This window comes from Mustelus asterias, chromosome 2, assembly GCF_964213995.1.
Source record: "Mustelus asterias chromosome 2, sMusAst1.hap1.1, whole genome shotgun sequence".
Classification (NCBI taxonomy): Eukaryota; Metazoa; Chordata; class Chondrichthyes; order Carcharhiniformes; family Triakidae; genus Mustelus; species Mustelus asterias.
In genome coordinates, this window is record NC_135802.1 from 82,169,365 (window position 1) to 82,186,097 (window position 16,733).

The 16,733-nt window shown below is 40.6% G+C and overlaps 1 protein-coding gene across 2 annotated transcripts in view; it reads right to left on the reverse strand.

The window, feature by feature from the left end:
* Nucleotides 1-11,249: 11,249 nt before the first annotated feature.
* ica1 (islet cell autoantigen 1) overlaps nt 11,250-16,733 on the reverse strand; it is a 146,094-nt gene continuing 140,610 nt past the window's right edge. For both annotated transcript variants that reach the window (XM_078228018.1, XM_078228011.1), the window contains 2 exons: nt 13,322-13,417; nt 11,250-11,908 (listed from right to left, as the gene is read on the reverse strand). In XM_078228018.1, coding sequence (XP_078084144.1) covers nt 11,787-11,908; nt 13,322-13,417 — 218 coding nt within the window. In that variant the 3' untranslated portion in view covers nt 11,250-11,786. The remainder of the gene's footprint in view (nt 11,909-13,321; nt 13,418-16,733) is intronic.

Below are 16,733 nucleotides of genomic sequence, written 5' to 3' on the forward strand. Positions count from 1 at the left end.
TTTAAATTTACTGCTGGTTTCATGTGACAGGAGCCAATCTTAAAACAATTGTTAAATGGTCCATGGAATTTTTCTAACAGTAGGCAGTGTCTTGAAAACAGAAGAGTTGAGAATTCCTGTCTTGATATATTGTTAGACTTTGATGGTGAAGAAAGAACTCTTGCTATTGATCTGTTTAAGAAAGCTGTTGTCAATGAGCTTTGGTATGTCTCTTTCTTAACAGCAGTTTAAAACTGGTGCTGGACAACTGGCACCATTATCAACAAACAGCTAATCACAAAGTATTTTCATACTCCAAACTAGGAAGTTTAAGGTGTATCTTTTTAAAGTTCTTTTTACTGTAAAATTAAGCTCAAGTGGAGGTTTTTGTCAATTCAGTGATTAGGAAGCGCAATTCAGGGGAATCTGGAGCATGGGTTCACTGACAGCAACTTCTGGATTTCCATGTTATTTCACACGTGTGAACTCCTGAAGTTATTGTCAGTTGCTGCAAGATAGAAACTCCGCACATTGGCTGTAGTGTATCAAAATACAAAATGCACTGTAGCAACTCATCAAGGCTCTTTGACAGCACCCTCCAAACTCTCAACCTCTACCAACTTGAAGGCCAAGGGCAGAAGATGCATGGGAACACCATCACCTGTAAGCTCCTCTCCAAGCCATGCTGACTTGGAACTATGTCACTGTTCCTTCACTTTTGCTGGATCAAAATTCTGGAACTTGCTTCCTTATAGCGCTGAGGGTGTTTTTTTTATTCTTCCATGGGCTGTGGGCATCACTGACTAGACCAGCATTCACTGTCTATTCCTAATTGTCTCAGAAGTGAGTTGCTGGTTTGAAACACTGCAGTCCATGTGATGTAGGTGTATTTACCAATGTTAATGGTGAACATTGATGGCAAGACATTAGTCAAGTGATATGTCAACTGTGTAAGAGACTATGGATCATTTTGTTGATCAATAATCCGTTTCCTCATTAGACAGGTAATCATAGAATCTCTACAGTGCAGAAGGAGGCCATTCGGCCTATCGAGTCTGCATTGACCATAATCCTACCCAGGCCCAAACCCCACATATTTGCCCTGTTAATCCCTCTAATCTATGCATCCCTGGACACTAAGGAACAATTTAGCATGACTAATCATCTAACCTGCACATTTTTGCACTGTGGGAGGAAACCCACACAGACACTGGAAGAATGTGCAAACTCCACTCTCACTGACCCAAGCTGGGAATTGAACCCAGATCCTTGGAGCTGTGAGGCAGCAGTGCTAACCACTGTGCCACCATCTCTTTTCCTGATTTTATCCAACAATCCAAATAACATAATGCACTGTGTGATGGGTAGTCTTTGATCAAGCACTGTTACAGAGTGATGATCATTAGAGTTTAAAAATATAAATCTTAATTTTGGGAACCCTTACATTTTCTAATCTGTCATAATTTGATTGCTGGGTATTTAAACACCTTTGATGTAAAAGCGTTCAGTAATCTTTTAGAATGTTTTGCAAATGCAAAGATTTGTTTGTACTTCTGTCAAATAGCTGCGAAATAAAATATCTTAATAATGGTTCACATTAACTATGACATTACAAAATACCAATTATTTTCTAAGCAATAGAAATGCCATTCTATTAACATGGCAACAGTCCCATGCAATTCTACATAATCCTGCATGAAGATCATTTATTAAATGCAATCACCATTCTTATGGTCATTTTAAGTTGAAATCTGACCTAATACTGAACACGTTTTGATTAATGAAGAAATATAAGATTTTTCACAGTCTCATGTTTTAAAAACTACAAAGCATAGGGGCTACATGAGACTGTGTTTGCTGTCCATGATAGGAGGCTGACCTCACCCTTTCCCATATGCTACCCTCAAATGGACTTTTTGTCTTTTTTATGTGCATGATTAATTGCACGTCTTTGGTTTCTTTTAGCACCTGTTCCTCCCCTTGCTTCCTTTGGTAGTATGCTTTGTCAAACAGTTCAGCCAAATCATAAAAGATGGTATATACTGCTGACAAAGGTCAAGCCATTGAGGGTATTCCTCCACTTGAGGCTGCTGAGTCTCTTGTGGAAGAACTGATTGAACCACAGGAGAGGGAGGCATTTGATGCTGTTGGGATAGAGAAATTGGTGACGGGGATAAGAGTTTCTATAGTGATGTGCTGAGGTATGGATATGAAGTTTGATATGGATATAGTTTGCATCACATCAAAAGAACAATTGGGACATATTGCAGTCTTAGTCTTCGCAATCTTTATTGCTCATACATATAATGTGTGGTACACCTTATTACTGCTTACCTATTATAGGCCAATTAGCCTAACCTCAGTTGTTGGCAAAATTCTAGAATCCATCGTTAAGGATGAGATTTCTAAATTCTTGGAAGTGCAGGGTCGGATTAAGACAAGTCAGCATGGATTTAGTAAGGGGAGGTCGTGCCTGACAAACCTGTTAGAGTTCTTTGAAGAGATAACAAATAGGTTAGATCAAGGAGAGCCAATGGATGTTATCTATCTTGACTTCCAAAAGGCCTTTGACAAGGTGCCTCACGGGAGACTGCTGAGTAAAATAAGGGCCCATGGTATTCGAGGCAAGGTACTAACATGGATTGACGATTGGCTGTCAGACAGAAGGCAGAGAGTTGGGATAAAAGGTTCTTTCTCAGAATGGCAACCGGTGACAAGTGGTGTCCCGCAGGGTTCAGTGTTGGGGCCACAGCTGTTCTCTTTATATATTAACGATCTAGATGACGGGACTGGGAGCATTCTGGCCAAGTTTGCCGATGATACAAAGATAGGTGGAGGGGCAGGTAGTATTGAGGAGGTGGGGAGGCTGCAGAAAGATTTAGACAGTTTAGGAGAGTGGTCCAAGAAGTGGCTGATGAAATTCAACGTGGGCAAGTGCGAGGTCGTACACTTTGGAAAAAAGAATAGAGGCATGGACTATTTTCTAAACGGTGACAAAATTCATAATGCTAAAGTGCAAAGGGACTTGGGAGTCCTAGTCCAGGATTCTCTAAAGGTAAACTTGCAGGTTGAGTCCGTAATTAAGAAAGCAAATGTAATGTTGTCATTTATCTCAAGAGGCTTGGAATACAAAAGCAGGGATGTACTTCTGAGGCTTTATAAAGCACTGGTTAGGCCCCATTTGGAGTACTGTGAGCAATTTTGGGCCCCACACCTCAGGAAGGACATACTGGCACTGGAGCGGGTCCAGCGGAGATTCACACGGATGATCCCAGGAATGGTAGGCCTGACATACGATGAACGTCTGAGGATCGTGGGATTATATTCATTGGAGTTTAGGAGGTTGAGGGGAGATCTGATAGAAACTTACAAGATAATGAACGGCTTAGATAGGATGGACGTAGGGAAGTTGTTTCCATTAACAGGGGAGACTAGGACGCGGGGGCACAGCCTTAGAATAAAAGGGAGTCACTTTAGAACAGAGATGAGGAGAAATTTCTTCAGCCAGAGAGTGGTGGGTCTGTGGAATTCATTGCCACAGAGGGCTGTGGAGGCCGAGACGTTGAGCGTCTTCAAGACAGAAATTGATAAATTCTTGATTTCTCGAGGAATTAAGGGCTATGGGGAGAGAGCGGGTAAATGGAGTTGAAATCAACCATGATTGAATGGTGGAGTGGACTCGATGGGCCGAATGGCCTTACTTCCGCTCCTATGTCTTATGGTCTTATGGTCTTACCTGGTGATCTTAAGTGTTTCTGCACTGAAAGGAAGAAGCATTGTGGATGTCCATTAGGTCTTAGTTTTTGCCTCCAGGGACAAACTGGCCAACTTAGCATCTGTAATTATACCAAGTGATGTGGGGAGTAAGTGGTCGCTCCCAGAATTGTTGCACAAGGAATAAAAAAGGCAGAAAACTGTTGTCATTAATTGTGATACACTACCACCAGCTACGGCTCCTTAACAAAAGTTTGCATTTATAAAATCATTTGTTGCTAAGTGTTACTCCATATGAGGATCCAAGCTTTCATTGGTCAATGAGTTCAGCACCAAATGTGGAGATACAAGTTACTGGACTAGAAAGAGGAGTCATTCACGTTACTGCAATGACCATTCATTCATTCATTAATTGAGCTGTCTGTTGTAGAAGAATCTGATAAAATAATGGAAGAAAAAATGTTTTTTTCTGAATTCTCATTTTATTTTCAGTAAGTCAAAACAAAACCACAGGAAGAATCCCAATTTCAAACAAAGTCACCCAATTAAGAAGTGACTTTTTAATGACTGTCTCCATGAATAATTTTTTTTCTTGATTTTCTTTAAATACATCTCACTGTTGGCATCAAGTTAATACATTTTTGTTTAGGATATTCATATTGGTGGCATTTTCTAAACTGCTTTGGCTGCTTTGCTATTCTACATGTAAGTTTTAAACTTGTATATATTTTGAATAATTAGCTAAATATCAAATGGAAAATAAAACCATACATAAATGATCACCTATTAACATTTTGTAATGTTTCCATGCTAACCAAATCTGAGCCACCATTTTGTGGAAGCTTGCCTTAATTAAACAATATTCATTAATTAGTAACAAAATGGTCAAAAAAACATATTGCATTTAAGGCTTAAAGAAAATGTCACTAGAAATTCATAATGTTCATAAACAAACAAATATCAGAAATTAGTATGGTATTACCATTCCAAAGCTTAAAGTGCTGGCATCAAACTATTTTCTTTGCTACTTTCATGGCTGAATTAAATTCTAAAGCAAGCTAATTGTTTTTGCCAAAGGAAAATAAACTCTCACTCAATATCAGCATATTAAACATTCATAGCTTTTTATTCATTGTCATTACAGGCTTTAAAGTCTTCAAAACTTACCAGATTTGTACCAGCAAAGAGCAGCCAGCTCTTCAATTGAATAGAACTGGCTGCTGTCAATGACAAGCTTAAACTATTAAATCGTAAGTTGCACTTGAATTACAAGATAATTATCTAATATTTCATGTGCAAAATGTATTGTGTACACTTGTTAAAATTATGATCCAATTGTCAAAGGAAGGCAGCTTTGTAAAGCATTTGAAAATATGACCCAGTAAATACTGTTCTGTAAAGTATGCTGTACAAATAATTAAAGTAACAGCTGTACACCAAAACATTTAAAGTGTTTCAAAAATCCTGTGGGTAAATGTGTGGCCATGTTGGTGCTGAACTATACAGACCAGCAAGACAGTTTGCTGCTGTTAGCTGGTCTCAGTCAGGTTGCCAGTAAGAGTGCTACAATTGGCCTATGTCGCTGGAGCTAAGGAGGAGAAAGACACTCTGAATTATCAGTGATTGTTGGCATATATCTAACTTAGTTGTGATGCTCCAGTGACTGAATAGTTGCTAGTATACATCATCTAGGTTGAGAGGCCCTCATAAAAACATAGAAAATAGGTGCAGGAGTAGGCCATTTGGCCCTTCAAGCATGCACCACCATTCAACATGATCATGACTGATCATGCACTTTCAGTATCCCATTCCCGCTTTCTCTCCATACCCCTTGATCCCTTTAGCCGCAATGGCCATGTCCCTCTTGAACATATCTAACGAACCAGCCCTCAATGGAAATCAAAAGCAGCCTTGTATAAGTCACCACATTTGTTTTATTTCTACTAAAGATATAACCAGTCTTTTTCCATCTGAATCACTCCTTTATTTTCCAAAGCAAGCATTTGAAATTATGTTGGTTTAAAATTTTAAGGATAATCATTGATCTCTTTAAAAGTTTCATCAAAGACAGACAGAGTTTAGAATCACGGCTCAATTAGGAACCTAAGACAAAAACTTTTCAATAATCATCAGTTCTTCAACTCTAACACATTGCTACCTCAATTTATGAAATATTTTATGATAAAATGTAACTGTTTCTACATATAGAATGAGTTAATTAAAATTCTGCAAAAACCTCATCAGCAATGGCTTTCATATAGTTGAATTTTGTGAATATGCTTTGATATTGTAAAACAAAAATCAAATTGTTAAAGGTTGAAATGATTTCTATTTTTGTTTTGAATAATACCTATAGGGGTAGAAATTGGACCTTATTCCACCCCTTTTATAGACAAAATGAGAAAGAGGTAAATTTGAGGGCCCACACCCCTAGATAGCCTGAAATATACTCAACCTGAAATTGGGACAATGTTACCATCAACATTGACAGTTTGTAACTGGGGGGGGGGGGGGGGAGGGGAGGGGAGGGGGAGAAAGAGAGAGGTGGGGCAAGTTAAATAGCTGTTTGACGATCACTCAAATTGGTTGGAAATGACCTGAATTTCAATCCAGCCTCACCTGCTCAGTCTTCAGTAGCAATTTAATAAAATGTTTCTTTTAAAAAAAAAATCTTAAAGCTGAGCTATGGAGCCAGAAGGCGTTTCCATTTACACAGCATTCCTTTTTGCCCCATTATGCTAGGCCCACCTTTTGCTGTCTAGGTAAGTGCTGGGAGGGGATAAAGTAGCTGGCAGTGAGGCAGAAAGTCTAAACTTTAGTTCTCTAAAATTCAGGCCTGCGTGAAAGAAGCAGATTAATTGGTAATATTCAAAAAAGAATTGGATAAGGGGAGAAAGAAATGCAGTGCTCTGACGAAAATGCAGGGGTATGGGGCTAACTGGATAGCCCTTTGAAAGAGGTAGCATAAACACAACAGACTGAATGGCTTCATTTTGAGCTGTATGATTCTCACAGGTAGGTGCAATGACACTACAAGTTTTAGCAAGAATAACAAGTCTTAAGACCTGTCCTATGTGATACCAATGTCAGATCCATACTAAAGTGCGTATCACTAATCTTTCACACAAAGAGGTAGCAAAGTTAGTTCGTTGTAATTTTTTTCCTCCGTTTATTTGGATCAGTGTCAAATTCCAAAATGGAACTAGCGAGTGAACAGTGGCCCAATCGCATGCTAAAGGTGAAAACCAGTTAGGCTTAACTGGTAAAACATACTGGAGAATGTATTTGGAATATTATGTTCATTTCTGGCACAAAGGAGCAGGTGACAGGCCAAGTCACTTTGCCAAGCATAATCATGGATCAATCCAACATCCTCTTACGGCATGGTCCCTGAAGGAGGAGGAGGGATATCTGGCCATTTGCCTCTTCTGCAGTGGCCAAAGATAAGTCCCAAGAGGAGTGAGGTGGAGCAAAAATTAATACTTGTGTTTTGTTGGTTACCGCATAGGCTGGTGAAGATTCCTCCAGCTGCTCTGCTGAGCCATTTCAGTGAGGGGTGGGGTGGATCTAAAACAGCTGCTAAATCCTTGATTTACACATGCAAGGGGATAAATACATCTTTCAGCCAGTTAGTTGGGATGCTTGCAAAGTCATTGACATCAATATTACAATACCAGTATTGCAGCACAATGTTACAACCTACAATTCATACTGTTTTCCCGTTATATCTTTCTTTCTATCTATTTTATTATTGTCACAAGTAGGCTTACCTTAACACCGCAATGAAGTTATTGTGAAAATCCCCCAGTCGACACATTCCAGCACCTGTTCGGGTACACTGAAGGAGAATGCACCTAAACAGCACATCTTTCGAACTGTGGGAGGAAACCGGGGCTACCGGAGGAAACTCATGCAGACACCGCACAGACAGTGACCCAAGCCAGGAATTGAACCTGGGTCCCTGGCACTATGAGGCAGCAGTGCTAACCACTGTGCCACCCTCGGCAGATAACTTAAGAAGTTTCTGCCCCATATCCTCCCACTTTCCCATTCTGGGAAAGGTATCCATAGAACCATAGAAAATTACAGCTCAGAAACAGGCCTTTTGGCCCTTCTTGTCTGTGCCGAACCAGTTTAATGCCTAGTCCCACTGACCTGCACTTGGACCATATCCCTCCACACCCCTCTCATCCATGAACCCGTCCAAGTTTTTCTTAAATGTTAAAAGTGACCCCGCATTTACCACTTTATCCGGCAGCTCATTCCACACTCCCACCACTCTCTGCGTGAAGAAGCCCCCCTAATATTCCCTTTAAACTTTTCTCCTTTCACTCTTAGCCCATGCCCTCTGGTTTTTTTCTCCCCTAGCCTCAGCGGAAAAAGCCTGCTTGCATTCACTCTATCTATACCCATCAAAATCTTATACACCTCTATCAAATCTCCCCTCAATCTTCTACGCTCCAGGGAATAAAGTCCCAACCTATTCAATCTCTCTCTGTAACTCAGCTTCTCAAGTCCCGGCAACATCCTTGTGAACCTTCTCTGCACTCTTTCAACCTTATTTACATCCTTCCTGTAACTAGGTGACCAAAACTGTACACAATACTCCAAATTCGGCCTCACCAATGCCTTATATAACCTTGCCATAACACTCCAACTTTTATACTCGATACTCCGATTTATAAAGGCCAATGTACCAAAGGCACTCTTTACGACCCTATCCACCTGTGACGTCACTTTTAGGGAATTCTGTACCTGTATTCCCAGATCCCTCTGTTCAACTGCACTCTTCAGAGTCCTACCATTTTACCCTGTACGTTCTTCTTTGGTTTGTCCTTCCAAAGTGCAATATCTCACACTTGTCTGCGTTAAATTCCATTTGCCATTTTTCAGCCCATTTTTCTAGTTGGTCCAAATCCCTCTGCAAGCTTTGAAAACCTTCCTCACTGTCCACTACACCTCCAATCTTTGTATCATCAGCAAACTTGCTGATCCAATTTACCACATTATCATCCAGATAATTGATATAGATGACAAACAACAATGGACCCAACACCGATCCCTGCGGCACACCACTAGTCACAGGCCTCCACTCAGAGAAGCAATCCTCCACAACCACTCTCTGGCTTCTTCCATTGAGCCAGTGTCTAATCCAATTTACTACCTCCCCATGTATAACCTAGCGACTGAACCTTCCTAACTAACCTCCCATGAGGGACCTTGTCAAAGGCCTTGCTGAAATCCAGGTAGACAACATCCATCGCCTTCCCTTCATCCACATCAATAATAATGCATTTTGGTAGATTGAACCAGGGCAGGACTTACTCAGTTAATGGTAGGGCATTGGGGAGAGTTACAGAACAAAGAGATCGAGGGGTACATGTTCATAGCTCCTTGAAAGTGGAGTCACAAGTGGACAAAGTGGTGAAGAAGGCATTCAGCATACTTGGTTTTATTGGTCAGAACATTGAATATAGGAGTTGAGACGTCTTGTTGAAGTAGTACAAGACATTGGTAAGGCCACACTTGGAATACTGTGTGCAATTCTGGTCACCCTATTATAGAAAGGATATTATTAAACTAGAAAGAGTGCAGAAAAGATTTACTAGGATGCTACCGGGACTTGATGTATTGAGTTATAAGGAGAGGCTGAATAGACTGGGACTTTTTTCTCTGGAGCATGGAGGCTGAGGGGTGACCTTATAGAGGTCTATAAAATAATGAGGGGCATAGACAAGGTAGATAGTCAATATCTTTTCCCAAAGGTAGGGGAGTCTAAAATTAGAGGGCATAGGTTTAAGGTGAGAGGGTAGAGATACAGAAGTGTCCAGAGGGGCAATTTTTTCACACAGAGGATGGGGAATGTCTGGAACAAGCTGCCAGAGGTAGTAGTAGAGGCGGGTACAATTTTATCTTTTAAAAAGCATTTAGATAGTTACATGGGTATGATGGGTTTAGAGGGATATGGGCCAAATGCAGGCAATTGAGATTAGCTTAGGGTTTTTAAAAAAAATAAGGGCGACAAGGACAAGTTGGGCCGAAGGGCCTGTTTCCATGCTGTAAACCTCTATGACTGTATGACTCTAATATCATTGCTGGATCAGAGAAAGATTTGGAAATGGGAAATGCTGCTGAATATATACATAGCACTCATAGAATCCCTACAGTGCAGAAGGAGGCCATTCAGCCCATCGCGTTTGCACTGACTCCAACAGAGTATCTCACCAGGCCCACCCCCTGCCCTATCCCGGTTATCCAATGTATTTACCCTGCTAATCCAACTAACCCACACATCAAGGCATACTAGGGGGCAATTTAGTATGGCCAATCCATCTAATCTGTACATCTTTGAACTGTGGGACGAAACCCACGCAGACACAAGGAGAACATGCAGCTCCACACACTCACCCAAGGCTGGAATTGAACCCAGGTTCCTGGCGTTGTGAGGCAGTCGTGAGCTTACAGAAACACAAAATTGGTTATGGCATAAAGGAAAGCCCTTTACCTCATCGTGTCTGCATTGGTTACCCAAATGAATAACTCATTCTCCTGTCTTCTCACTGTAACCCTGCACATTAATTCTTTTCAGGTAACAGTCTAAATGAATGCTTCAATTGAACCTGCCTGCACGATACTCAGGTGGTGCATTCCAGACGCTAATCATTTGCTGCATGAAAAAGTTTTCCTCATGTTACTATTGCTTCATTTACTAATTACTTTAAATCTGTGCTCTTTCGTTCGCAATCCTTTCATGAATGGGAACATTTTCTCCCCCTCTACTCTGTCCAGATCCCTCATGATTTTGAAAACATCAATCAAATCTTCTAAGGAAAGCAGTCAAAAATTCTCCAATTTATCTTAATAACTGAAGTTCCTCCTCCCAGGAACCATTCTCGAGAATCTTTTAAGCATCCTCTTTCCTTAAATGCGGCACCCAGGACTGGACACAATGCTCCTGCTGAGGCTGATCCAGTATCTAATACAAGTTCAATATAACCTCCTTGTTCTTGTACTCAATGTCCCTATTAATTAAACCCAAGATGCCAAATGCTTTATCAACCACTCTCTCTCAACTGTCCTGCCACCTTCAATGACTTATGCACATATACACTCAGGTTCTCCTGCTCCTGTATCCTCCTTAGAGTTGTACCCTCTATTTTGTACCGTCTACCAATGTACTTTCTTCCAAAATAAATTAGTAACAATTCTTTGAATTTAGCTTCATCCACCACCTGTCTGTTCAGTTCACCGACTTGTCTATGTCCTTTTGAAGTTTTAAGTTGAATTTAGTGACAGCTTCATCCTGTTGCTCTGAGAAATTGACTGATTTTTAGGGAAATCAGCAATGGTGTTACATGTTCCTGCACCAAGTGATGAAAGACATGCTGAGTTTCTATTGGCGTCGGTACTTACATGTATTGATATTAATGCTGAAATTGGTGCTATAAGGATAAGTGCTGCCAATGTGTAATATGTAGAACTGAACCATATAGTTACTGAGTTACATCAAGGAAAACGTGTAAGTAACAAAGGAGTTTTTAAATCACTGCCAGTGAATTAAGATACAGTTCAGAAGGTGACCAATATGCAATGCAGTGGGAGAAGATTAATTGTCAAAGATGGAGACATAATGGTACAAGTTTCTAAAAGTGACAGCATCATTTCTACCCGAGCCCTATCAATAACAACAAAATTCTCTTTGCAGGCTGAGGGTGAATAAGGAAGAATGTGGAAGAAGAAAAAAAGTGAGGTTAATTTGCTGAATCGCCTCAGAACTTTTCAACATTCTTGAGAAACTTAGCAGGCTTGCTGTTGTAGAAAATAAAAAGGACAAAGTATGCTTAATTGGACAAAAATACTTTTAACTATTCTCTTTACTCTATTGTTTGGCAACGAGACATTGAAGCTTACAGATTTAGATTTTTAAACAGATCTTCATCTTCTATGCTGATAAAAATGATTAAACATTTTCTCAGCAGTTTTCTCTGACAGGTATATTAGAAAATTAGGCTCTAGTACTCAACCGTCAATAGATTTACTAAAGATTACAATATTATAGTCATGATTACAGACAATGGTTATTTAGGTATGCGTCATGCATTGAGTAGTTCATGCTGTTTGTCAGTTCGTCCAATAGCATCTGGGTTTGACAATGGGTCCAAGTCAGCAAAAAGGTTAAACCATGTAGACAGGTCAGTTGGGTTTTTCTGAGCAGCTGTAAACACAAGAAATAATTGTGTTATCACACTGTCTGACAATGCATGTCAAATTCCTTTGAATCTGGCATTACAATAAATTACATGACAAAACAGCAACTGCATTATGCGATAGACTAGGTTGTGCACAGCTTTTGCCTGTATGTATATACAAACTCAACTGTCACCCGTTTGATTCAGCATTTGATGATAATAAAAGGTTGATATCCCCAGAAGGACAGATTCAGGATATACACTATATTGCATTATACTTAAATTTTGTACTCATGTTTCATAAATGACAATTATTATTGTAATAAATGACAGGTGCATTCTCATTACCAAACAGACTCCACACAAAACATGAAATACAGTAAGTTTTGGGTTTCGATATCACTGGACATGGCTGTTGAGTCATTGCTTGCAACTCTGCCAGCCAAGTGAATTTTGTGATTATGTATCAGCTCATTTCTCATGGAGTTTCTTGCAGTAAATCAGAGGATACACTGAAATATGACAGAAAGAAAATGGGATGAATAAAGGAAATGTGTTATACACATGATTTTTAACTTAAGTTCAAAAGATTTAGCTGTGATGCCTCCCTCGTGCCTCTCATACTTGCGTACAAAAATCCAGCATTGCTTTCACATTTAAGTTCACCTATCACTTTGTGCTCACTGATGTACATTGATTTCCAAATGGACAATGTCTCAATTTTAAAATTTCCATTCTTGTGTTCAAATTCCTCCATGGTCGTGCCCCTCTTTAGCTCTGTAACCATCTCCAGCCCAGACCCCTCAGAAAACTCTTGTCCTCTTGCGAATCCTCTACTTTTTCCCCCATCATTGGTTATTGTGTATTCAGCTATCAAGGTTTTAAGGTCTGGAATTCCCTCTTCAAACATCACTGCTTCTCTCTCTGCTGCTTTAAGCTGTTTAAATATCTCCTTATGTGGCTCAATATCAAATTTTGTTTAATGGTGTCCCTTTGAAGCACTTGTGACACTTTACTGTGCTTTATAAATGCAAGTTGTTACTGAAAGTGAATAACCAAAGAAGAAATTAGATCTTGTAGCAGCTTGTCATCCTGAATGAGTACTTCCTCTTAGGCATTTAAAATGTGAGTAACATGTTCTCCCCAAACTTGGATGACCTGGACAAAATTAGTGACTTTGATATAATGGACATTTGGACAGTTAACCAGACTTAAAACCAATAGATATTCAATGGTATTTGCCTGTGTGATACCCATTCACTAAAGCACACTATTGTCTTTACTCAGGGTGTTCAGCATGAATGTAGGGATAAAATAAACATGGCCTGTATTTTATAAATTAGCAATAACATTCACATTGAGCATTTCAGTGTAGGTTACAGACAAAATGGTAATTTTGCATGGCACTTTTTTAATGAAAGGACAAATGGTATGATTACCTTTATTTGGATTCTTACTAATGTTCTCAATCAACCCATTAAGTTGTTCTGTTGATTGCGAGGTAGTCTGAAGGCTAACACCACCTGCTGCCCAACCTAAAGTACAACATCAAATATTAACTAATATAAACTTTATACACAAAATCCTCAATCCTAAGTATTTCAATAGCAGATTTCTAAACTGCTGAAAGCTATTAAATTTTTAAACACAAACATTAAAGAAACAACTACTCATCAGCTTTTAACCAAAATGCATCATGCACATACTTCTTAATAGATTAGGACCATATACTGGATTAATATTTAAATTACAAACCTAATTTTATGTTTTTCAAACTATCTTAATTTATTGGCCATTTGATTTTTGATTGGAAAAAGCCAACTATAATATTTATATTGCCAATCTATCAGAATTCATATTAAACATTTTGCATATTAATTGGATTAGCACCACAATCTTAATCCAGAACTATGTATTCACATTGTTGAAGATAATGCTGTTGTAACAATTTATGGCATGGCATATTCATCTCTCTATCATCACCATCAAGCCAGGACAACCCTGATTCAATGAGGAGTTTAGGAAAACATGCCTGGAGCAATAGTAAACATATCTAGAAAAATGAAATGCCAACCTGGTGAAGTTACACAGGACTTTATGCATGCTAACAGAGGAAACAGTATGCTGAAGACAAAGTTAAACAATCCTGAAGCCAATGATCAAAAGTCCTTCCATATCCAGTTTTGAACGTTGGTGGACAATTAAACAATTAACTGTTGTAGAAGGCTTCGTAAATATCCTCATCCTCAATGATGGGGGAGTCCGGCAGATTAGTGCAAAAGACAGGGTTAAAGAATAGAAAACCAGCTTCAGCCTGAAGGGCCAATTGGATGACCAGTCTCGCCTCCTGATGAAATGCCCAGCATCACAGTTGCCACTCCACATGATATCAAGAAATAGTGGAATGCACTGAATGCATCAAAGGTTATACAGCTGACAAGATCCTGGCTATAGTACTGAAGACTTGGGGAGAATTTCACAGGGTAGCTGCTCACCCTACCACCTTTCCACCCACCTGAGTTCATCCCACAATTCAGGGGGTGCCAAAATTGGCAGTTCATCGGCCTTATTTAAATGGATAATTATGGGTCAGTTAGTCTGGTTATTAAGACAACTGACCTTGATAAAATGTTTGGCGCGGCAGTTGGGTCAGCACTATTTTTTAAATGATCCCTTCAGAGGGTGCGATGGAAGTGGGGATTTTTATCTTTGAGGGCTGCCTTTTGCCAAATGGTGGAGGCAGCTCTAAGATAAAGAATATGAAAACCCTTTCTTCCCACTCACGCAACTTTAAGCCCAACCCCCGCAGTCTTCTCCCTGACCTACTCAAACCCTCCCTGCCCACCATTCTGGACTTACCTGTTTTCAGGGATCCCCTCCTCCTGTAATCTCAGAAGCACCCACTAATGGCTATTGGTGCTCATGGGACTGATGAAACTGCCAGCCAATCGACACTTATCCAGCAATAACCTGCTCACTGATACTCAGGTTGGGCTCTGCTAGGATCATTCAGCTCCTGATCTCATTACAGCCTTGGTGCAAACATGGACAAAAGAACTCAATTCCAAAGGTGAGGTGAAAGTGACTGCCCTTGACATCAAGACAGTTTGAACAAAGGAATCCTGGAAAAACTGAAGTCTATAAGAATCAGAAGGGGGTTCGGTGGTGAGGGGTGGGGGGAAAACAGGGTTGGGGGGACAGGTGGAGAAGAAACTCTCTGTTAACATCATACTAGAACAAAGAAAGATGATTGTAATTTTTGGAGGCCAATCACCTCAGCCCAGGATATCACTGCAGGAATTACTCAGGGTCATGTCCTCAGTCCAAACATCTGCAGCTGCAGTAGCAACGACCTTCTCTCCAAAATAAGGTCACAAGTGAGGATGTGCACTGATGAGTACACAATGTTCAGCACTGCTCGTGATTCCTCAGATACTGAAGCAGTCCATGTCCACAGGCATTAAGACCTGGATAACATTCAGGCTTGGGCAGATAGGTGGCAAGAAACATTTGAGCCAAATACGTGCCAGGCAATGACCATTTCCAACAAGAGAGAATCTAGACATTGCCCTTTGACGTTCAACAGCATTACCATCACTAGATTCTCCCACCGTCAATTTGCTGTGGGGTCATCACTGACCAGAAGCTGAATTGGACCAGCCATATAGTTACCTACAAGACCAGGTCAGAGGCTGTGAATTCCGTGGTGATGTGTCCTGAGTCCCCAAAGGCTGTTTACCATCTACAAGGCACAAGTCAGGAGTGTACTGGAATATGTTCACCTGGATTGGCACAGCTCCAAGACAATTGACACCATTCAGGATAAAGCAGCCCATTTGATCTGCACCACCTTAAAGTTCACAAGCACCATCACCAACACACAGTGGCAGCAGTCTGTTCCAACTACAAAATACAGCACAGCAACAAGTCTTCTTCAAAAACACTTCAACCACGGCCTCAAACACCTTGCAAAACAAGGTATATGTGACAGACAGCATGGTTTTGTAAGAGGGAGGTCGTGCCTTACAAATTTGGTGGAGTTTTTTGAGGAAGTGACAAAAACGGTTGATGAAGGAAGGGCCGTGGATGTCGTCTATATGGATTTCAGTAAGGCATTTGACAAAGTCCCACATGGCAGGTTGGTTAAGAAGGTTAAAGCTCATGGGATACAAGGAGAAGTGGCTAGATGGGTGGAGAACTGGCTTGGCCATAGGAGACAGAGGGTAGTGGTCGAAGGGTCTTTTTCTGGCTGGAGGTCTGTGACCAGTGGTGTTCCGCAGGGCTCTGTACTGGGACCTCTGCTATTTGTGATATATATAAATGATTTGGAAGAAGGTGTAACTGGTGTAATCAGCAAGTTTACGGATGACACGAAGATGGCTGGACTTGCGGATAGCGAAGAGCATTGTCGGGCAATACAGCAGGATATAGATAGGCTGGAAAATTGGGCGGAGAGGTGGCAGATGGAGTTTAATCCGGATAAATGCGAAGTGATGCATTTTGGAAGAAATAATGTAAGGAGGAGTTATACAATAAATGGCAGAGTCATCAGGAGTATAGAAACACAGAGGGACCTAGGTGTGCAAGTCCACAAATCCTTGAAGGTGGCAACACAGGTGGAGAAGGTGGTGAAGAAGGCATATGGTATGCTTGCCTTTATAGGACGGGGTATAGAGTATAAAAGCTGGAGTCTGATGGTGCAGCTGTATAGAACGCTGGTTAGGCCACATTTGGAGTACTGCGTCCAGTTCTGGTCGCCGCACTACCAGAAGGACGTGGAGGCGTTAGAGAGAGGGCAGAGAAGGTTTACCAGGATGTTGCCTGGTATGGAGGGTCTTAGCTATGAGGAGA